The sequence below is a fragment of the Convolutriloba macropyga genome, chromosome 1 (assembly GCF_964194025.1).
Source record: "Convolutriloba macropyga chromosome 1, txConMacr16.3, whole genome shotgun sequence".
NCBI lineage: Eukaryota > Metazoa > Xenacoelomorpha > Acoela > Convolutidae > Convolutriloba > Convolutriloba macropyga.
In genome coordinates this window covers 44,389,529-44,413,745 of record NC_134468.1, presented here as the reverse complement: position 1 = coordinate 44,413,745, position 24,217 = coordinate 44,389,529, and the positions used below count along the sequence as shown (strand labels likewise).

The 24,217-nt window shown below is 35.4% G+C and overlaps 1 protein-coding gene across 1 annotated transcript; it reads left to right on the top strand.

Annotated features, from left to right (window-relative positions):
• LOC142349369 (uncharacterized) lies at window positions 1–20,953 on the top strand. The gene is made up of 7 exons (XM_075400861.1): window positions 1–12; window positions 4,050–4,196; window positions 4,753–4,902; window positions 13,469–13,676; window positions 16,197–17,255; window positions 17,582–17,830; window positions 20,523–20,953. Exons 2-7 carry the CDS (start codon window positions 4,067–4,069, stop codon window positions 20,554–20,556), a joined length of 1,830 nt encoding a protein of 609 aa, XP_075256976.1. The 5' UTR covers window positions 1–12; window positions 4,050–4,066; the 3' UTR covers window positions 20,557–20,953.
• Window positions 20,954–24,217: the final 3,264 nt, after the last annotated feature.

Below are 24,217 nucleotides of genomic sequence, written 5' to 3'. Positions count from 1 at the left end.
CAGCAAATAACGGTAAGAACCTCACGCAAGTTATCCCCCTTTAAAGAATAAAAAAAATTGACTATCAATAATCTGACTGAGCTGACTAATTTATCAGGTAATCCACTGATTAGTTTCATCAATGCTACAATTTGGCCACCTCATTTGGTTAAAAAATCGGGATATTTTAAAATGTGCGTTTATTTATTTAGTGCATTCGAGGATCTTAATTATGTGAATTTTAAAAACTCTAATATGGAAAGGGTAATTCCTTCTATTGTGGTTTATCAATCTATTTGTTTGAATTTGGGAAGCTTACGGGTCTAATTTCCCTTTTCTCTCGGAATCCAAGTATAACTCGAAAGCAGACGGGAAGTTTAGCACTAGGTTGAAGTTGTAATTTTGACCTACTCGGCAGTTGTACTCTCTTTTGAGTATTTCAAACATGAAAGTATATGTTGAGGCTAAATGTCACAGTGTGGTCCGATTTGAGCATGGGTGATGACCCTAGCTTGTTAGAAGTGATCTTATAGCTTTGTGGTGAATTATGTTTAAATGCTTGGATCAATTTCTCAAGAGATTTTGCCAAATTCGTTACCTGCCCTAGAAATTAAGTCTTTAAATTTTGCACATTTGAAATATGCAGGAAATTTTGAAAATGACAGCGCTTTTGTCTAACTGGAATGCCAGGATTCCATCATTGATCAACTGAAGGATTCTAGCATTTTCAGAACTGCAGTTGGTGAGGCAAGTGCAAGGGCCGAGAATAAGACTATAAAATATGGCCAAACAATCAATATTAATAAAATTAACCACATAAATAACAATCAAACAAAACCAAAAAGAATAGTTCTGTTAAATTAAAATTAAAACTTTGATCATTCTCTGAGTAATCTGATCATAGCGATGTAAAAATGAAGGTATTATAGTTTAACATTTGCTGATTTGCACATTGTGAAATCGCCCTAGTCGGGGAATTGACTTATATAACGACACTCTTTGACTGCTCTTCGGCATGAAAAGAACTTGGCTCGCTTTTATTTCTTGTCCTCTGCTTTTGATGCAACTGGAATTATTTTCCAGGAGTGCAGCTTGACAACAAACAGTATTTTTGACAATTGTTCGATCCAAAATTATTGTCTTCCAATTAACTTTTCTTAACAACTGACCCTTTCCTTGAATTTGGATAGAGCCTATGGCAAAATTTTTCATTTCTGATACATTGTAGCCTGAGGTTTGGTTTGTTTTGATTAATATTAGCGATGTTCATCAAAAATAGGAAGTCACAAAAAATGATTTTTTTTCTCTGAAACAAAAAATTCTTGGAGCATCTTAATTGGCCTTATTGTTCACAGCATGAAAAGTCATAACGTAAAGCAAATTTTGAAGCAAGCATGATTTTGATTTATAAACAGAATTCGGCTCAAGTTTGATTCAGACCATCTCCTATGTGATTCAATTCAAAGTTTGATACCCCTAAAGGAATTTTTGTCTTTTCGCAAGGTCAAGTCATGAACTAGATCTATTTGAAACTGCAGGTCATAGTTTGGTTCGCTTGGAGAAATGTTTTGAAAAGAGTTTTGGCATCCGTCTCAATCAAACATGTTTCAGAATTTGGATGATCAGTTTTCCCAAGGCTCACCAAATAACGAATTTGATGTGATAATATAAAAAGACAAAGGCCAAATATTTCCCTTTTTTATTAAATTGCAGATTTTCCTGGGGTAATAAAATAAAACTGAAAGTATCAATTGTGTGAAAGAATATCAAAAATTTCGGATATTTGTCAATTCTGTCTTGCAATAGTACACTGACGGATGAAACTAAACTCTGTTGGTATCAAAAACGTCGGTTTTTGCGATGTTTTCGATTTGAAAGAATAGACAAAGTACATCGCTGTTCGTGTACGAAAATAATTGCCTATTTTTAATGTCCGTTGTTATGAAAAAATTAAATAGAACAATAAATTGCGATTAGAGAAACAATTGATGTTGATCTGAACAATTGATGTTGAATGTAACTTTTGGGGAGGAAAGTTATCTATGTAACCCTTTGAGAAAATTATGTGAATCCCACTTTTTGCATGGGGCCAATTCTTTTCTCTAGCGATCAAGTCTTATCTAGTCTTTATTTTATTTCTCTACATTATTTTTAGCACCGAGACATATTGATTTTCATGTAGATTTGTATGCACAAAGATTAAACTTTTGTTTGCGGTTTCACAGAATTCTCAAAAATATACAAATGTTTTTTTGTCACTGTTTGTCATGGTCAAATTGACTAAATTTGCATTTGCACAAGGTTATTTTTGTTTATTTTTCCGGTATTTCATTTATCTTTGTGTAAAATTTTTTGTAACCAAACTTTTCAAACCATCTAGCTTTAATCTAATTTTCATAATGATCTGTACAAATCTTTGCAACACAGTTACGAACTTTCAGATCGAACGTTTCACATTTTGAAAGTATGGGCAAACTTACAATTGTATTCCAACTATCTGAACAACTTATTCTTGTAAATGAGTTAAATGGCTTTCAGTGAATTTTTCTACCTTTCATTGAATTGACATACACTTCTTTGGCATATACCACCCTCGCTGCACAAATCTGGTGCTGAATTGATATTGAGAACTGCTGCTTACTTCTAACTATTTCTAACTTCTGCTTTAACTTCAACAACAGAAGCATTTGCTTAGTTTAAGAAAATTTTCGAATAACATGCTTATTTAAACTGTGATTGCAAAAAATATCAAAATGAGTGCGCGTCAGTTGTCTTTGAAAGAGTAGTTAGTAAAAATGATAGAAGGTTGTTGATAAAAAAATGACACTTGAATTCCAAAGACAGCTATAAACACCATGCCAATGCGAGTGTAGGGTATATGTACAAATTATTGCTTTTGTTTTAGACAAAATATTAATTTATTGTACCAAATTTAGCTTAATTTAAAGTCTCTCAATGATAGGTTTCCATAACATAGGTTATGAGAAGTTCGACATTTTTTGAAGAAATAGGCCCTTATTTTTTCTACAGTTTTAGATTTTAAATTCTTATTAATTGGATTACATATGATGAACTCATTCTAGGACTCTATAACTCTGGCGAAATGACAGTTCTTAGGTTAATCAGATTTGTATTTGACGCTGAATTGAAGGAACTTTGTTTGTGTGTTTTTTTGGTAGTGCAGTGTATCACAAATTTTAGGAAAACTGGAGCTTTAATCGATAAAAGTTTTTGTAAGTAAGCAGCTTTTTTAATCTTCAAAAGCTATTCAAGTGGAAGTATTTCATATAGTAACTTTAGGTCATGAGATGAGTCATATTTTCTTCTGTTGAAGCGGGACTTTGTTGCCCAGTTTAACTGTTTCTCAAGTGAAATTAGAAGAGAACGCTTAACGCATAGATAAATTTAAGACTAGGTTTTGAGATACTTTCATTTTTTAATATCGAGAAAAAGAAACATGAATTATGCATTTTTTCTTTTTCTTCACAATAATTTCCAGATCCAAAAAATTTCTTTTTTTTGGCCGAAAGCAATCCTTGTTTTTTTGAAAAAAAAAACGTTTTACATCTCTGTAGAATTTGAGCTTATACAATTCAAAGATAATAAGTATTAGCCAGGAAATAAAGATATCATCTGTACCTTTTGACCATAAATTAAGCAATCTTCAAGCTAACTATTGACTAATTCAAGTTGATTGCAGCAAAGCAGAATTGAATTCATTTTACTGTGACTATATTGAACTCTATTTACTAAATTTCTTTGTTTGCTAGTATATGCAATGGGTAATTGTTTGCCAAGAGCCCATATGAATGAAGTGAGATGTCTAAAAAAGTCTGCCCTTTTGATTTTTCCATTAAAATAAGACGTTGACATACTCAGGTAAGTTCAGTTACGATATTTTGGTGACAAATTGAATCGGTCAGGAATATCCAGTACCAAATGATGGCGCGCCATCATTTCGCCAACTTTTTCTTAAGAAAACAAGAATTGTTTAAGAGTCTATTTGTTAAACTGATTTCTCAAAACCCAAATTAAAAGAAACGCTTTTGCATGTTGTGCGTTTTGTATAGATCTGATATCGGACAGCATGGTGCTGGCATTGTACAACGACTCAGTTCTCTTCCAGTCCATGAGACTGCAGATGAAGATCAGGTGCAAACTGGCCCTCACTCTCTTCCCTATGGACATCCAACACTGCGACATATGCCTAGAGAGCTGTTAGTCTTCCACTCATCCCATCAATCTCAACTTGTGTCAAATTTGATTTTATTTTGTTTTGATTCTGCCATATTAATTATTGAGATCAAATGTTGCTTATTACGCTCTGGTGTGTGAAATTTTCTGATTTATCACACCAATGGAAATAATTTAACCCTTTTAGTGCTAGTATAATCATTTTAATTTGAGGCAATTTGAGCTTTGGGATTGAGTCATTTTTTGATATTAAGGATCCCCTGCCTTGTTTTTTTGGTGAAAAGTACCTAAATAACAGCCTCAAGAATGTCTATCTGTGGTCGCAGTCTCTCCCCTTCCGGGGGTTGCGGTCACGGAGAGGCATATTGGAGCGCAACCCGACTGCGCCACATAGACCTATAACTCAAATTATTACAATGTGAACGCTAAATCCGAGCTTTTTTTCGTTGAACAGACAAACGCTGAAAAAGCTGGCTAATTCTTAAGTAGTTCTCAAACACTGACAACTGATTGTTATGCTGTGCCATATGTCGTGATAAGATACGCGACATATTTGTGTATGTATGTATGTGGTTTTAGACCAGTACCACACTGGAGACCTTCAGCTGGAGTGGTGGGATGGGAAGTTAGAGATGGACAGGGAAAAGATGATGAGGTATGGGGTGGCCAACTTCCACATAGACTACACCTCATTCATCAACACAACCATCACACAGGACTTCGGATTTGGTCAGTTTGCAATCTAATAATTTATTGGTTATCAGAATCTAAGGGCATGTTATTAATTCAACACTAACATAGCACTCCAATCTTATATGTTATCAATAGGCTCCAAAGAAGCCTTGTCAAGTGATGCCTTGAAGCAGTTTAAAGATATTTAGCAAGGTCGCCTTGTCCAAATTTACCAATCTATCGGGTTCCGACAAATTATTTTGATTATTGGAATAGCAAAAAAATTACAAAATATTTGAGTCACTAACTACGTAATGGCTCACTTACTTACTAACAAGAACGCTTTTCACTTCTTCATCAGTACTTGTTCAATCAAATGGTTAAAATTGGTTACTTTTAAATTATCAAATGAAAAGTTTATGCCAAAACGTATACAATCAGCGGCTGGAAAATAAAGTTAGATATTTGTTGCGTTGATTTGTAACAATTAGTTGTATTAAGAAATAATAATAAAAATATTGTAGGTTTTATCCTGTTTTCAGGAGCTCGAAAGTGGAAACAATATAAAAATGAGTAGGGCTTAGCACCAAATATCGGTTTAAAAAGCATAACAGAAGATATATGTTTTAAAAATCTTTTTGAAATTGGTAGTGTTTGATACGTTTCTCACAAAACTCGGCAGATTGTTCCAGTTCATAACTCCAATGCAAGAAAAACCTCAAACCTCTCCGGCCAATTGCAGAATAAAGTTTCGACAAGACATTCTGGTGATTGGTCTCTGAATTATATTTTTAATGCACGGCGGCAAACATGAATCATTAGTGTATACTTTGTGAATCAGAAAATTGACTTTTATTTATTTCGATGCTCTATTGGAAGCCCATGTAAATTATTGAGAGGTTGAATTGTTCTGTCACTTCGTCTCAAACAAAGGACATACCGAACGCGAGAGTTTTGAATCATTTGTAATAATTAAGGAGCCCAATATTGACACCTGCCTGATGTGAATTTTCTTAATCATTCGTGATAAAACATATGTTCAGGCGAAACATATGTGCAGCATAATACCAGACCAAAAATTTTCGAATTGGGAAGTATCCAGTTAGTTTGGCACACTTTGCTAATTTCTTCTTGTAATAAAAATTCTTTATCAAGAATGAAACCCAGAACTTTCACTGAGCCACGTAAAGGGAGTTTTTAGCCAAGAATAGCAAGCTCTGTTATACTCATACTAGTTCAAGGATTCTCAAAAATGATTAATCTTGTCTTAGCTGTGTTGAGGTAAACTACTGAAAACATTCTTCAAGCTGCATGTTACTTGATTTATCCTTTTAATTGGAATTTCGAGACTACGATCTTTAAGGAGACCACGATCAAAGACTAAGGAGACTGGAATCAAAGAATAGTTGCAAAAAGACTACGATCTATAAGGTGACTATCGAAGAACTGTGACACATTGTCATTTATTCCCACTAGATTCTTCATAATTTCGATTTTTTTGTTCTGGTTGACAGCGTCAAAGGTTGCATTGAGGTCAAGGCAAATCATGCAAACTCTTTTTTGTCAGAGAGTGACTAGGAAAATTTGTTTCAACAGCAGAAGAAGAAGATTTATTTATCCATCTCATACATATTAACAATACACTGACAAAGACAACAATATTTACAGATGGAAGGGACAAACAACGAGTCACTGTTAACTTCTTTTCAGTTTGCCCAGGCAGAATGAAAGGCAATGAAAACAGAATGAAAGTCCATAAGAAGTATTTAAAATTTTTGTTTTTCTACTCATCAAAATAAATTCTTGAAAATTTAACTAGGTTTGGCTATTGCGTTTGCGTGCCCTAAAAATAAACTTTAAAAGGTTATTTTCCTTAAATTGCCAACATTTTTAAAGTGGTGGCAAGATTTGGTGGCTACTGTTCTATCCAGTATTGTATGAACAACTCAAAAATATTCTTTATTGCAAAATGATTTTTCCTTTTCATTACTTTTTCCTTACGACTTTTTTTTTGTTGATACTCAGTTTCATTTTTTCTTACAAAGTTTAAAATTGATTAGCGAAATCGTTGACCTAAATAGGGTTCTACTTTGCTACCATCCTTTCATAAAATGTATTGCTTTGATCTTGACTTACTTCCAAATGAGAGATTGCTCCAGTGTCTACAAATGATAGCTAAATCTCTTTGCTAGTGCTTCTGTCCTTAAGTCTGGCGTGATATCATATATGGAGTAGATATTCCGACCTCGCACTATCAAAGCTCTTTAATCAATGGAAAGAAAATTGACGCGTTTCTTTAACGTCTGTTATTTTAACTGCTACTTTTTTCACTCTGCATTCTAATGGACACAAGGATATATCATGAGCCATTAAATGTCTTCAGTGTACCGGCCCGTTAACGTCCCGTCATAACTTTTTTGCTTCCACGAAAGTCAATAATTCTTGCAGTAATCAATTCTGGCTGCTCCTACAAACTTTCATAGACCCAAATGATAGCGGCAATTTCTATTAGGACAGTGTTGTCAAAACTCACGTTGTAACAATGCAATAATTGTTGGTCGAGCATGATTATTTGGTCGAGTAAAAGTCGAGCTGTTCGGTAATGTCTAGATAAAGTCAATTCATAGGTTATTTGGGTCGAGCACGGCCATTTTATACCACTTGGTGGTCGATCATGGTCTTCTCGTAGGTCGATGCCTAAACCCGGGAAGTGCAAATTTGAAAAAAAATAATGACCAATGCGCACGGAGACAACATTTTTTGTACTAACTATTTTTTTCCAATTCCTTGCTCAGGTTCTATTTCGTGCAGGGGTGCTTACTCCCTTTGAAGGAAAAAGAACGATCTATAACTGAATAAAGTTGACCCTGAGGCAAAAACGGAGCGCTTGTCATAAAATGTTTCTAGAGGTTTCTATCGATTTGTTCTGTTCTCTAAAGATCGATACTAATACATTTTAACCTTAAGAAAGATCTTTATTGACATACGTGGTTGGTTGTCGCAAGTATAGAACCCCCACCCCCCCCCCCCCCCCCAAGCTGAATTTATCTTTCTCTAACTTGACTGAAATCCATGGATGTGGCAGCATGCAAACAAAGGCAGACAGGTTCACTCTTTTGATGAGTGAGAGGAACCGTAAGTTTATTGATTGTTCGATTCCTCTGTTCTTGTACAGCTGCTGTTTTTTCGGACAAACAAGCCTTTAAAAACGGTACGCGGCAAATATTTACTCCATTCGTGTCTTACATGGTTTTACGGCATTTAAACAATGTACATGTATCCACTAAACCAGGTGAATTGCTTTATTCCATGGTCTTCGATGGAGTTGCTACCGAAGCTCGGAAATTCGTGTATGCGTGTTAAAAAATTGGTGTCATCGGTTTATCAGTCATTGGAAGTGTTAAATTGAGGCTCACGCAGTACGAGTGGTGTACTATATGAAAGCGGCCAGTCAATAATCATAAAAATACGATCTAAACGAACCGGTATAAAACATTTTGTGCTCTCATGCAGAAACGTCACCTCCAAAACAACCAAAACAATTCAATTGACTCTTAAACGATTTCGGGAACACTTTCTGGCAATAAAAATCGGCTCTTCAATTATCGATGGCAATACAATGGTGGCGACTTGTCACCCTCCAAGGAGTTTTGAAGTCACTTGGTAGTTGATAGTTGTAAACAAAACAAGCATGCGTTCATGAACACTTAATTGTTCGTGTTTAAATGCATTTTGGAATAAATTTACGAATTCATAACTTAAACTACGTTTTAATAATATATTTACAAACTCATGCTCTAAATGTTCGGACAAAACTAAGATGAACTGGCCAGTTCAGCAAACATCATCGTGATATATACTAATGTATGGATTTGGAATAAATACAATTGGGTAGCTTGGACCAAACAAAGTGTTTTTAGCCGGTTTTTCACAAGAACGTTTTCCCCATGCATTAAAATGGGAGCAATTCAGATGATCTGTTCAACTGCTGCATAACGTGCTTAAATATTTCACAAAATTTATGAGAGCAGCAGAGAATTTTCTAGCCCGTGTCTAGAATCCACCTTCTAATGTTTAAATAAATTCCTTCAGATCTCTTAAAACGTGTTCAAGATGCAGTTTTTGTTTGATCACGACAAGTAAACAAAAACAACCGCATTCAAAGGGTGGGACTAGATTAAATTTTTTATAGACTTGTCTTCTGCGAGAGACACGAACGCTAATTTATCCAGGGCACACATCTTAAAAAGTTGCTGCCTCATAGATTAATCGGTTCATTGATGGGCGACTTTGAAATAGAGAAAGACGCCCGGGGTAATGGCGGCACCCAGTTGCTAACTGTGAGTGATGTGTGAACAGAATGGGTTATATTTACTTTCAGCTTCAAAACTAAGACTGCTCAACTTCCTGAAACGGGGAAGACAAGGAAATTAAAATGCAAAGATGTATGTCATGTTTATTTGTTTACATACCATAAACCCAAATTTAAACTGTTCGAGTTCAACCAATTAAACGTATGTCTAGACAATGATCAATGGATAATAGAACCAGGAATTATGATTGTATAGGCGAATGATGGAATTAAGAAACAAAAACTATAATTAAGGCGACGAGTTATAACGGGTTGGCATTGGGTAAAATGGCAGGTTGGGTATAATGGCATTGGGTTAAATGAAATTGGGTAAATTGTTCTGACAGAGTTATAACATAAGATGTTGGATGAAGTTCTAGTCATTTTTTCGGACTAATTTAGACCTCTTTTTGTCCAGAAAGAGTATTAGACGAATTCCAGATGGTCCCTCCCCTCCCCTCCCCGTCGGGCTTTGTTGATGATTAACCAACCAATGAACCCATATAAAGTCTATCATAAAATCCTCTATTACTGCACTAGGTGGAATAGATTATAGTCTGCATTTTCTATCAGGTTCATTGACCGTCTTCTGATCATGCCGGCTTTATGGCCAGGAAAATCAGGTTTATAGCCAGAACAGCCGGTGTAAACAATTAATTGGGTCTTGTTTTGCCGCCCTTGCGGAAGATTAACTTCTGATCATATTATTATACTATTTTACCCATGGAGCTCTGCGACATTTATTTAAAAGATGAACTTGAATTCTACCGATGGATGGCGACCACCTGTTGTGAATGACAAAAAGGACGACAATTTCCTCAAAAATGGCGACGTTTTCCGCAAACTAGGGTTCAATTGACAATAATTTCCGCCACAATGACAATTAAATGATTATTATTGCGACCTAAACTAAGGAACAATTTTTGATCTTGAAAAGACCAATTTATCAAAGAGTTTGATTCATCTTTGCCTAAAAATCAAGTGATGAAGTTTTCCTGCATATTTTTAGCGACAATTTCTTGACACCGGATATTGATAATCAATGCTCTTTTTAGGACAATTAGATTTTCTTTCAATTTCAAAATTTTATGGAAGAACATCGAAATTAAGAACTTTTTGTGATGTAAAAGCAGCGCCAAAATCATATGCTTATTAATAGGGGCCATCAGCCTCTCAAAGACTATTATTTTGCCGCGCTCCTTTTTTACAATTCAAAGAAATTGAATTGAAGTTTCGTTTTTAACCAAAAAATTGGAGTGTTTAGAGTAAGGAGCAAAATAGGGTAATTGGATATTACGCGAAGCTCCGTTATGCGGAGCCCCTTTTTGTAACGATAAAATCTTGAGCAAATATAGAGCAAGTGCAGCATTTTTGTTTGGGCCCATCTCTCAAATTGTCAACTTTTTCTCGAGCATTTTCACCCCTATTTCCTTGTTAATTTTGTCAAAATCGTTTTTTTATATTTCTGAGGGTTGTAGAAGTAAGGTAATTATTTGAAATTATAGTGAACTTTACAAGCACTTTATTATGTTGTTTCCCGTCTAATTTCGCAACAAAGTGTTAATGTTTATTTTTGCCTATTGGCTACGCAATTTAGCTTCACCTAATACTGCCGAAGCTTATTCAATAGTCTCCAATTGCACTTGAGAGGCTATTTAATTGTGCTTCAGCTTGGATCTGGTATTTGTGTTGCGCTGTGGATGCCGGACATTCGTTAGTAGCCCCAGGTATTCGGGATTTCATATTCCGGCGGAAGAAATTCCGTTTACTATCTCTATCGCAGCAACTTGCTGCTCAGTCACCTATACTTCTCAATTGAATAGAAAAGTTACTCTGAGAAACGAGACAAACACCTGAACGTTTACACACGAACGCAGTGGCTTTTTCGAGGTCATAGATAAACCTTAGAATCCGCGGTCTTATCTAAAAGTATTTTTGAGCCGTAGTTTCTGGTCAGTAATTCCAGTTTAATTTAATTGTGAAAACTTGACAATAGGTTCCTTGCTTCAGAATCCACTACCTGTAGTCTCTGTTTTTAAGTCTCCCCTCACACCAATTTAGGATGGTGCCTCCTCTACCACCACCGACAACACCTGAGATATACCTTGAGAACAGCGTAGCCTTTAGGTCAGGGCATTCTGTGCCAAAGGTAAAACTGTATACGTTCACTTTGATTGCTTGGGAATTTCGCGCACCGCAAATATCAAAGTAGTGATCTGGCCTGCTTTGGACACAGTACTGCTGTTGAGAAAAGCTTGATATTGTTGATTCTGAACCGGTGGAAAGAATGCTGCGCAACGAGAGAGCTTTTATTAAGAGGCTGGAACTTCATTTTCCTAAAACTCCAAAAAGTGGACCATCCAGGATATTTTAAATGCGATATTTTAAAAAAAAGAAAAGCTGATGAGTTCGAATTTGAATGAGTACAGAGAAAAGTATGGTCCACCTAAGAGGTGAATACAGGAACAAACACAACTCGAGCAGTAATCAAAGATATCAGCCCCTGCCCCACCCCACCGCCCTCTCCAAAATTTGCGTCATATATGTAGGACGATTGAGTCATTCAGAACATAACAACAGCAGGAATGGAGGAGTACTGTGCAAAATATAACCCTGAGCTGCTTAGATTAATCATTGATTGGTTTCATTAGCTGTCTGTTAAGGGTATTAGTAGCTAATTAAACGCTTTGGTTGATTTGTAAACCTTTTATTTACCTTGTTAAAACATGTTTTAAAGTAAAAAGTGAATCTTACCTCTTACTCAGTTTTGCAGTTCTCTTTGTTTCTTTTACTTAATCTCAATAGTGTCAGGACTTATTGGCTCTTTATTGAGGCGTAATTGAAGCTCTTTATTGACGCATTCCATAGTAAACATTGTATCGAAATTGACCCTATTTGTTTTCGTAAAAATTGACCCTATCTGTTTCAATTCTTTTGGTTATTCGGGTGTTGCAGTTTTACTTGCTCAGACATATAGATTTTTAGCAGTGATTTATTTTAGTTTTGCATGTTGGGTGTTTCTGTCGTTGTTGATGTCTTAATACTCATTCTCTTTAATAGAAAATGTCACATCCCTACCAGAAAAGACACCCACGAGTTCATTTTTCAAGTTAGCAGCTAGTAGTTTTACATCGCTTGAGTCCGTTTGTTTAAAAACAGAATGAAATAGAAGCTTTCAAAAATAGCAGATTTGTCTATTAATTTATCTCAATGTTTTCATCAACATGAAGCAAATGATGTGTTCAGGCTGCAGCTTATGTTTTCACATTGAAACACGTCTCTTTTTATTTTTTAAAATTATTCTCTAATTTTACCTCTGATTCTCAATGCTTTCTAAGAGGCAGTTGTTTTTGTCTGGAAACTGGGTGTTTTAGTTACTTATGTTTCTGAAATTTTTGGCCTCTTTTTTCAAAGAGTTTGGTACAAATCGAATGTCTGCCAATATGCTACCGGTTCTCCTTTTACTTTATCGCTCAATTATTGCTTACAAATGTGGTATTTGCTGCCTGCGTTTTTTTAATGTAAATCTTCACTTAAGATCTTGCGGTGTTTTCAATCAATTAATCAGCAGTTTTTCAAAAGTTCAATGACTTCTTGATAGTTTTTCTGTATTTTCGTTTTTTTTTGTTATTGGTATATGCTATATTGTCTTTTAGAAGTTGTTTTTCTAGAGAAGCTGACTGCCAGGTTTTTCCTTTGCTTATTTATTTAGCTTGCAATTCAGAACTTGTTTTGCTATCTATTTTAAAATTTCGTTCCGATTTTTTCAAACGTGGTGAGACCAAAGAAACGGGTGAGACCAATAAAACCTGCGCTCTCGGAATTAATGATTAAATTATCAGTGTATTAAGTTATCAATTTTCCTTAGACTAAACTGCTAGCTCGCTAATAGCACTAGGCTTAGTGTTTCTCGTGTTTCATCTTGTTATCAAATTCAATGAAACTGAGGAGAAACAAGGCGGTTTTTGACACTCAGAGAAAAGAAAAGTTAGGCTAGACCCTTTTTTTCTTTTTATTTTTCTTTAACTGTTTCAATCTTAACATATGTCAGCGGCGCCCACGTTGGCGATTGGCGATTTTTCAGTAATTTGCAGTCTATATTTTGTAACAACATTTTGATTCTGGTAACAACCCAGTTAATCGATCCTTGATAAATCTTAAAAGATATAATGATATTGGCATCTCTTGCAAAACTTAAAATATGCAGCCCAGAACTGCAAACACCTAGATTTGTGGGTAAACCTTGATAAGATCTCAGTAAATGTGTTTCAGGGTTCAACTACACCACTCTATGTGTACAAGTCCGTCTGGTGCGCAAGTTGAGCATTTTCTTGATTACCATGTACCTACCCTCAATCTCATTGGTGGCTCTGAGTTGGGTCGGTTTCTGGATTGACAAGAGAGCAGTCCCAGCCAGGGCATCTCTCACTATCACCACAATCCTCGCCCAGATCACCCTCATCACTGGAACAGCTAACCAGTTAGTATATTATCTCACAGTCATCTCCATATTATATTTGTGGTTTCTATGTAATGTCAATAGACAAGCGTTAGGCCCAAGATTTCGCGTCCCAAGATTTCGGCCTCCCAACATTTCGCGTCCAACGCCAGTTTTTGGCGGCTTTGTTTCTTTGTGGTACAATTGGAACTGATAGTGGTCAGGCTGAGATAGTTGTGAAGCTGAGATCTTGGCATCAATTAGACAACTTCACCGAGGTGGAGGATCGAAACGTAAATTTTGTCATGCTAGCTGCACGTCGTAACTCAACTATCGCGATATAGTTATCCAATATGGTTATTTAATTTTGATTGATTTGGAGTTGTCGGAGCAAGAATTTTCCAATAAAAATGCCAAATCATAATCGTTTTGTATTAAAGCGAAAAATTTCAATCTGCCACTGGTTTTGACACATTTTTTCCATTTTTTTCTGTCAGTAAAACTTCCAACGAGCAGAAGACTTCAGAGTTATTTATAGGTTTGTTATTTACCTGAAGTCATCAGGTTTTTTCTTGAGGTTAATCAAATTTCTTACCCTTTTCAACGCTTAAAGATTTTTACAAAGCTTATATTTTCGCTGAACTGTATATTCTCCTATTTATTGTTCTGGTAATCCTCCCTAGCTATGACAGAATTCAAAACACTACAAAAAAATTTTACAAGATAAGATAATACATAGTTCTTCCAATTATCTTGCAAGATTCTTGCAAGAGTTGAATTCCTCGTGCAAGAATCTTACAAAATTTTGAGTTCTTTTTTTATTACTTGGATGAATGAAGATGGCAGAAGGGCTACAAATGTCAATGTTAAACATAAAACTGATACTATTTTGTCGGGAAATTTACGTCTTTTTTGATCAAATTCAGCATTATTTGGGTTGTTTTCCCTCCTCCTTTTCTATTCCCTTCCTGGCAGTGGCAGAGTTACAATTAAAATTATAGGAATACTAATAATGTACGGTACAAACCAACCAACACAGCTCTCTAAAAATACAAATCTAACTTAAACTACGATAAATGCTGGAAAAAGTGCTAGTACATTCTGCTAGTAAATCTCTGAGTCTTGAAACCTGTCATAAAGTCACAATCTGGCCTTTAGATAAATTCTCAGCGCTATAAACGGCTTTTTGATGCATTAGGCAAGATTCATGACTTTTGTCAGTACAGTTGGATATCAACAAAAATTATGGCTGACATTTTTTTTGACATTTTTTTGACATTTTTGACATATCTATTTGACATTTTTTTTCTATAAAATTTTTGCGAAAAAAATAAGAATTTAGAAATTTAGTGTGTAATTTTATGTGTTGTTTCGTTTTGTTGTTTTGAAGAGATGTTAAATTCAAATTATTTTTGTGTCATTTGTCCTTTTGAGACCCTCTGATTCAACGAGGCAGTAGAAAACCATTTTTAGCACTTTTTATTTAAAAATCCAGGCTGGAAGAAAATAAACAACATTCTATAGTTGCTTTGCTATATTCTTCGAGCCTGGTTTTTGTTAAAACAAAAATTGCTAAAAATGGTTTTCTACTGCCTTCGTTGAATCGGAGGTTCTCAATAGTTTGTTCAACATGTTGGAGACGCGAGCATATAGATGAACAATGTTTCATTTTTTTTGTTTTTCTACGTTCTTTTTTTTGTTTTCTCGTTCAACAGAAGAATCATTCAGATTCCTTTTAGAGCCAACAGATTCACAGAATTTAACTAAAGGTTGGATACGTTTCAAACAAATAGTTTAAGAGTTAAAAAAGATGTTAAACAGTTTTCTTTTATTTTTTTTTTTAAAAACTTTAGCGCCTTCTGTTTTATTGCTCTCGAATGAGAAACGTGACTTTTTGCTCTCGAATGATTTTTTTGCAAATTTGTAGCTTTTTCACGCACTTCATCTTAATTTTCGAGGTATGCAATTGCTCTCACTCCGAAATAAAGTTTGTTGTTCAAACAAAATCGTTTGTTAGAGACTCGATGACAAGTACCTGATAGCGGTGTGGTTAATACCTCCGTCGAGGTGACTCAGGAGGTCGGGGTTTGAATCCTACCGTCGGGCCACCAATAAGGAAAAATTATCGAAGCTACAGCTCCTGAATTAAATTGCGCCGCCTGTCATTCGAGAGCAATTTTTCCGATGTTAATCGTTTTATGTTTATTTTTTTTCAGTTCCCTCGTTCTACGAGGTTATATTTTGGTCATATCGAAAACGGTTACATCAGTCATATTGGTTATAACTAAAAAACAACATTGAGAAAGAGAAAGAACCCGTGAAAGAAAAAAAACAATATCATGTTTTGTTTTTTTTTGTCTTTTGAATCTGTTTTTTTATGAAGTTACAGTAATTTTTTGCTGTTTTGTTTTGAACCAGTTTGTATAATCCGTTACTAAATTATTCTGTGCAATTTGTTAACAATTTGACCACATTTATTTTATTAAAAACAACTTAAAACCACCGTCCCTGAGCCCCTCAAAATTTTTCCTTTTTATTGTTTTCATTTCAGTTTTTTTTTAGGTTTCCTGGTATCGCGGACTTGAAAGTGGCCGACCTCTACCTTATCATTAACTTCTTCTTCGTCTTCGCGAGTCTGATCGAGTTCGCGTTGGTCTCCTACGAGCCTCCAGTCAAGACTATGGCCAAATCATGGCTGCACTCCACTAGAGAGAAACTCAAAACCAAAGCCTCCACAGACACCAAAAGTGGTTCCGAAGGATACACCAGGGCCAATAACATGTCCAGACTTATTCCAGATTTGCATAAGCTAGAAACAAGCAATTCCAACTCCAATTCTGAAAGCCCAAATTTGAAAATTATGGAGATGAATGGAAATGGGGGTAAAAAGCCCGTGAAGAACTTCATGCCGTCATCAAATGGTTGCGTAACAACAGGAGTCGATAGTCATAATTCGTCAGTTGCCCTTCCCTTTCGGAAAGACTCGGCCAGGGGAATTTTAGCTCAACCCAAACCAAAAGGAAGTCCACTTTCCTTACGACAAGCTATTTTACGGCGTGAAAAGCTGCTTGAACAAAAAGAATCCCGGGATTCTGATTCTATGAACGAGCTAAGCGATGCGGACAGCTTTGCATCAAATAAATTTGTAGACAAGCCAATCAAACTTCAGAAAACTCAGCCAATCAACGCAAAGTCCGATAAATCCAATAAAGATTCAATGAATTTAGCGCTACCACCGCCAAAATACGAAACGACGTCGAGCACTTCACCGCTTTTGCCGTCGTTTCGTCTCGGAAACCAATCACCGATACTGTCTAAGAAACGAGAAGGTCCAATAGTGTACTCGGGTACCGCGACAGACGATTTCCTAGAAATTGTAGATTGTCGCGGGTTTCCAGGTTTGAAGAAGGATCTCTACTCGACGACAGCGGTGAAGAACCGAAAACCAGTCGTTTATCAGACAAAGTCAAACTCGGCTGGTGGTGAGAACAGCAGTAACGCGGTCGATGACACGGTAACCCCTTCGCTTGAGATGCAGAACAAACCCTTGCAGGCTGTGATCAAAATGGACAAGATGCAGAAACATCCTGCCAAAAATCAAAACAGCAAAATCAAAAAGAGGTTAAACACTTTCCACTGCATTGTATGTGAACTCTAGATTTTGTTCCTTTGTAAGAGATCAGCTACATACAACTTCAAATTAAAAAAGACTCATATCTGACATAGTTGTTTTGGTTCCCATATTATGTGAAACGTTTACAACAATTTGGTTCAAATTTGTGTTGTAAACTAGCAAATAAGAAAAATCAAGGTCAATTCTGTATTCCAAATAGATACAAATAGATTGACCAACGAGCTAACTTACAAAAAGTCGATGTTAAAACATAAAACAAAAACATAAAACAAAACATAAAAACTATTATAAAACAAAACATCAATGTTAACAGGAAAAGCAGTTCTAAGGCAGAGAGAGGAGACTCAGTGGACACTACATACCCCAAGCAGTCATGTGTGTGTCGGATGATTAAGAAGGTGTTCCCCTGCATGCGTCCTCTCTTCGATTACTTCCAGTCAGACCAGTTCTCGAAGGACAACGCCGACAGTGTGTCCAAGTGGCTATTCCCCACCACATTCGCCATCTGGAACATCCTCTACTTCTCCATCACTCTCACCCTCGCAGGAAGACTACAGTACTGGTGAGCATAGAATTAATTTGCCCAAGAATGGTCTTAGTCTGAACAATTTTTTTAAAAGTGTTAGTTTTTGATTTTGTATTATCCTATACGACTACAGTTTTTGTGAGGTCTTGCACAATAAAAAAAATTCAGCGTTTCAGATCTTAGAAAAATTCTTGTCAGGTTTTTGCGAGAGGAGTTTGTATCTGATCTAGTTCAATATAACTAATTTTCCAGTAAAATCTTGCCCAAAAAGTTGAAGAAAACTTGTCAATTCAAGTTTAATTTCTGACATTAACAATCCAGAATTCATTTATTTATGGTTATTGCTGTCAATGTGTTTTTTGTCAAAAAATGGAACACTTGACAACGGATCAAAGATTTTCTACAAAAACTGTGGTTTTCGATCAGCTTGCACAAAAAAGTGCAGTTGGTTTTGCCTCGGTTTTGCCGTTGGTTTTGCTGAGGCTATTGTTGATCTTATCTGAAGAGAAGTTCGTGAAATTTTTTATTAAGTTATAGTTAGTTTATTAAAAGTGGAAATTTCGTCGTCTGTATCTTTATTTGTTGCAACCAAAACACTTTATCATGCCAAAAGAATTAAACGGCAATATTTACTTTGTTACAAGCAGTTCAGTAGCCAAACTTGTATGCTTGGTTCATTGGTACTCTTTGTGTTCGAAATTTTAAGATCTACTGAGCGGCATTTTTTATTTATACAAGATTAACCTCATTATCAAAATCCATTGTATTCTCTTACTCCAATAATTAGCGTTTATACAAAGACAAAAATACGATTGAAAGCCAAAAAAGACATTTTCGAAAGTTGTGTTAATAAATTACATCAACATTTAAAATTGACTGGGAGAGCTAAAAATTAAAGTTGAATATTTTCGGCATAGCTTGTGTTGTTTTGTTAATTTCTGTGGCTTCTTTTAGATTAGTTTCTCTTAGCTATTGTCGGGTAATCTGCAGGCTCTGACTGATTTTTTACTTTTGGTTAGTAGAAGAAAATATTTATGTTCAAATTGTTTTATTTTCGTCTTTCGAAAACTTTCAAAAAAGTTTTGACCTCCAAGTTCCAGTCTTTCAATTTTTCTTTTTGCTTTTCAAATTTTAGATTTTTTGCTTTAAATCAGAAAGTAAAATTGTTGAAGTATTTTTTTTTGAATAAAACTGTAAGGCATTCTCGTTAACCAGAGGTTCTAGTTGTTTCATGATCAAACGTTTGTGCTTGTTCTCTTTGAAAGGTTTATATTATTTGATGACTATTTTTTTGATAACAAGCATTTGCTTATATTCAAGGGCAATCGTGGCTCACTGCACTCATGACTTTGCTGGTGATTATCTAGTTTGGGTGACCTCTTGTTGAATTTGATCAGAATTTGCTATATCAATTTAGATTTAACTGAGTGAAGAGGTCATGTTCGTATTTGTTTTTAAAAATACTCCCTCGTTTGACTACAATTTGAGATATTGTTTGATTATGAGGGAGATACTTATTTTTGGATTGTCAAGTTTTGTTTTCTTTTTGGTAAAATTAGTAGTTCACTTGAAAAAAAAATGTTTTTTTTTCTACTTGAGAAATTGCTTTTGAGTTGACTTCATGTCTGTCTTTTGCTTGGTTTGATTGTTCTATGTAGTGAAGCATAAAATATTTGATCTCACTTGCCTTCCCATTTTGTGTATAGACATCTGCTTTTTTAAGAATCTATCAAAGTTTTGGTAACAAAATATGAAATACTGACTCTAGAGAGCGCAATGTTACATCTACTTTTTTAAAGATTACTTCTCATGTGTCTGTTAATTTCAGACATTTCTGGTCACATTTGATGGTTTTTATGTGTTTACCATGTGCGTTTATCGTTGTGGAGTTTTTGGTGTTCACTTTTTGGGATTTGAAGCACCATTTTTTCTATTTTTTTGCCAAAATGCAAGAAATAAAATGCCTTTCTCATATGCTTCAAATGTTGGAAACTTTAAGACGTGCTTTTCTCACTCGAAAATATGCCTCCCCTTTTCCACCACACATACACATGAATAAAATATATGTTTGAGAACTTATCCTTCTCATCATTTCTGAATTGCCTAAAAAGTTTTCAATTTTTGCTGGAGAAAAAGAGACAGCCTAAATTATATCTTTCATCATGAATGTTAGCCATTAATTAATTTAGGGAATTTAGCCATTAATTAATAAATATTGCAAAGTATATGGGCGCCGTGGCTTTTTTATCCCAGGACATGATTGCATGCCAATATGACACGAAAAACTCAATAACTATAATAGTTCGACTACTATATAGTGAGGGTTTTTTTTGCCAAACTAGCAAAATTTTCTTGAATCAATTACGATTGAATAAAGGGTTCAGTTTATTTGACAAATCGGATTTTTTCCGTTTGCGCCCTCTATCCCCCCACCCCCCCCCCCCCCCCCCCCCCCCCCCAGTACGTTATGCCACAGTTACAGATGACGTGTCATTGCATGCCAAATCATTATGTAAAAATATAGCATGTGCGTCTGGGGGGGGGGGGGGGGGGGGGGAGGTGCAAATGATATGCACCCACTAAGCTGGGGCGGGGGCACAAATTGAAATTTGTGCCCCCGCCCCAGCTGGGTTCTTCTATTGTGTGTCAATCACTCAGCATTAGGTAAACAATTATGTCCAGTTTTCGTAACAAAGTGCGACTGTTAAATGTGTGTTTGTTTTGACAGGATACACGATGGGAACTTCTTCAACGCAGCTTAAAGACAGAAAACAAACCAACAAACAGACAGATAGTCAGACATAAACCGACTGCCATTATCATTGATTGACCAAATTCAATTCTGATCTCATTCATGAAAATGCACACATCCCGCTAGCTTCACATCAGAAGTTTCCTCGCGTGGCTTTGCAAAGGACTTCTTTCTTCCTCATTTTTATGCATTGTCTTTTTCTACACGTGGAAACTCGTTAACTTAGCTGCTTCAAAACTGATTAAAAAACCGAGTCAACTATCGTCTAGTCTGTCACCATTTCTAATCCAACTGTTTGTCTGCAGTTTGTCGTTCATGAAATGCTCAAAACAAAAGCTAATTTTGTTGAATACGTTTTGACGTTAAACTGTCTTTCAGAGCTAGTTAATTTACATATTTTTGAAATATTTTTAGCTAAAAAATTGATTAATCTTTGTATGTTGAAAGGGTAAAACCACTCACGGGAATTGTCAACTTTGTTGTTTATAAAACGCCTCTTGGATCTCTTACAAATCAGCAAATGCGCTATTAAGAAGAATCAAGGCATGGAGAATTTGGTCAAACTACTGAACAGATACAGAAACAATCCTTTATCTGCACATTTGAAATAAGAAAGAATTAGAAATAAATTAGTTGGCGAACAGAGACAAAACTGCATTAAGCTGGGAATCTAAAGGCCGCGAAAAAATTATTGATGCCATTCGTATGAAAGTGATGGCGTTATGGGAATCTAATGCAATGATATCATACAAAACCAAAAGTCTGATTGAAAAACCCAATATACAAAATATGTCTATTTCAATGATTTTCAATGAAAACCAAAATCAATGTTTGAAAAATATCTTTTTTGTTCATAATATTGATCATGTTTTTTGCCACGAGTGTGTAGGGATTCAATGCAAAAAATCAATAAAATTATAAAAAATGATCATTTTTTTAAAAGTTATTAAAAAGTTTTCAACTGACGCAAATTTATGCATGATGTCAAAGTTAAGATGTATTAAAAGCAAAAAATTCTTACGACGTTTCTACCAGGAAACTTTTTTGTCTAACCTTGTTTGAACTCAAAATTATTAAAGCTTTGAAGGCACTACAATATTGCGAAGAGAAATTATTAAACATGATATGAATATACAGGTTTTTCTTGAATTTAAAAAAAATTCCTCGTTTTTCTCCATTTTTAACTATTTGTAGACTGTTCATCTAATTTTGAGAAAATGAAAATTTTTACTACCAGTTATAAGTACCAGTTATTTAATTTTAATTTAAAGAAGAAAGTGTAAATTTTTGAACGTCAGGAAGAGAAAAATTAAAATGTGAGTATAATTTAGCATAAAAATAACAAATAGTTTCAAAAGTTTAAAAATTAAAAAAATTCCTAATAATCATTCAATCAAAAATTTCAATGAGTGTTTCTTTGTTTGCCGGCTTCATTTTTGCTGGGAGGCTGAAGCCGCAATAAAGTGAGCTACATTTATTACTGGCAGACGAAAACATTATACTTCTAAGCTTCCAACTAGCAAGTTTTTTCTTTTAAAAAGTGAATAGCAATCTATTCATTTGAGGAGCGGTGTTCAATATAAGAAGTTTGCGAGAGAACAATCTAATGTAAATTGTGCATAAGATAAGTCGGACATAGCTTCACAAGAAGCTCCTATTGTTCAACAAATACTTGACAAGAGAAATGAAGCCTTGGGGAACAAAAACGATAACGAGAACAGGTTATAATAGACGCCCAAATTCGAGAGCTTAAGGGCATTTGTTGTAAATGAGTAGCACACTAGATTTGCAAGTGAGAGATGCTGCTTCAAATCCAGTACTGGTCCATTTTCACAGTAGTTGGACCTGCATAGACCTCCTAATGTTCAATTATAACATTGGTCAGATTTGGCGATAACATGCTCAACAAAGGCCATGCATACAAAGATAGATTCTAATCCACCTTTCTTGTCAAGTTGAAGCTCTTGTACGATCCATCTAAGCAAGTGATGAACACTTTGAAAAGTAATGGTCACGTTCTTACGACTTGCCTGTCATTGTTACCGAGTAAATAAAGAGATTGAATTTAAAGTTAGATTTTTATAAAATCGATACAAGTATTAATTGTTTGTATAGTTGCGTCTAATATGCATAGAATGATCGGAAAAAGTTTGTTTAGCACACTTTTAAGTAATCCTACTAATCATAAGGCATATCAACAAAGACCAGATTCAGCTCTATAAGTTTCGAGGTTTGGGATTCGTTGGCATTGGTACAAAATAGTAAACTGCATTGAACTGATTGGTAATCAGACAAAATACCGGCAAGATGATTAAAAAATGGCGTCTAATATACCACTTGCAGGTCCAATGGTCACTAATGCTAATGCGTTGCTAACATTTTCAAAATGTTAACATGTATTGTTTATTACATTACTTACACGTTGCTTACAGTAAAAAATCCGAATTTGAATGAAATAAATAAAATCGTCGAAAAAGTGAAAAGTAGTTTTACACATTTATTATGGTGCCGCTCCCGGCTTGCATGCACTTAGTTATGCTGGCGGCTAGCTAGGGCTGGCGGCTAGTAAACAAGTGTACAAGTGGCTCTTTATCAGCTGCGGCCTGACAATTCCGGACAGATTTTGATGAAATCACTCTGACGACTTCCGTTACTCTCATGCCTTCTCATTATAGCCCGAATAATCTTGAGCTTCATTGTCCAAACATTTGCAAGAACACGCAACACAGTTCGTTGATTGGCTAATATTACGTTAAAAGCTACAATGAATTAAGTTTTCTCTGCTGCTATAAAACAGAATCTGCTTCTGAAAGAGTTGCACATCATATTTCCGTTTTAGAGTTTACCAAGTCACCTTGGGCTACTAAATGTGACTAGAACGACTTTATTTCTCAACAATTTTGGTATGAAGTTTTCCAGAAATTGGCTGCGACGAAGGCTGCCGCCGCTGCATCTAAAAGTCCCAAAAACACAATCAACGCATAAAATGACATCTGCAGTCAATGGGGTAAGATTATCATCCATCCCCATGTCGTTAGGGTCTCTGGGACAAGAAGTATGAGGAGTGCAGTGCATGAGGAGCTTCTAACGTCAGATAATGAAAGAAATCTTTGGATAAGAATTGCGGTCTGGCATATGAAGGCAGAAACTCATTTTTTTGTGTAGTTGAATGCGTTATAATTATATTTGTACTTATTTTTGACTGCAAAAAACGCAGCTTTTAAAAACTTAAATATTACAAAGGGGTCCCATAGAGTTCCTGGTCAACACTACCCCCCCCCCCCCCCCATTGGAACTGTTGGAAGGAAAATTATCGATTTAAACATTTTTTGGTCGAATTTTAGGAAATGGAGAAAAATTGATCTACAGCCTAGGGTACAGCAACAAGTTAACCTCAAGTTCCGAGACGAGAGAATGTAATGAAAAGCATTCAATTTAAAAAAACTTGTGGTCAATTATGGACAAAACCATAAAATTGGACAGAGGGATAAAATTTTGACAAAATTGAAATAATTAGGAATTCTAAATCGAAGGCATGTCAACTGAGTGAAACTCAAAACAGAAAAATTGTGAAAAAAAGTTCACAACCTCCGGTCTACAACAAAATTGCATTACCATATTTTTTACTGGTTGCTGTATTTAATATTGAACCGTAAGCGTAGTTTTTGTTC

Excerpts from the sequence above, each read along its gene's own strand:
- LOC142349369 (XM_075400861.1), top strand. The coding sequence starts at position 4,067 with ATGGTGCTGGCATTGTACAACGACTCAGTTCTCTTCCAGTCCATGAGA. Across the intron at positions 4,903-13,468 it reads CACACAGGACTTCGGATTTG|GGTTCAACTACACCACTCTA; the intron begins GTCAGTTTGCAA and ends AATGTGTTTCAG. Across the intron at positions 17,256-17,581 it reads AACAGCAAAATCAAAAAGAG|GAAAAGCAGTTCTAAGGCAG; the intron begins GTTAAACACTTT and ends CAATGTTAACAG.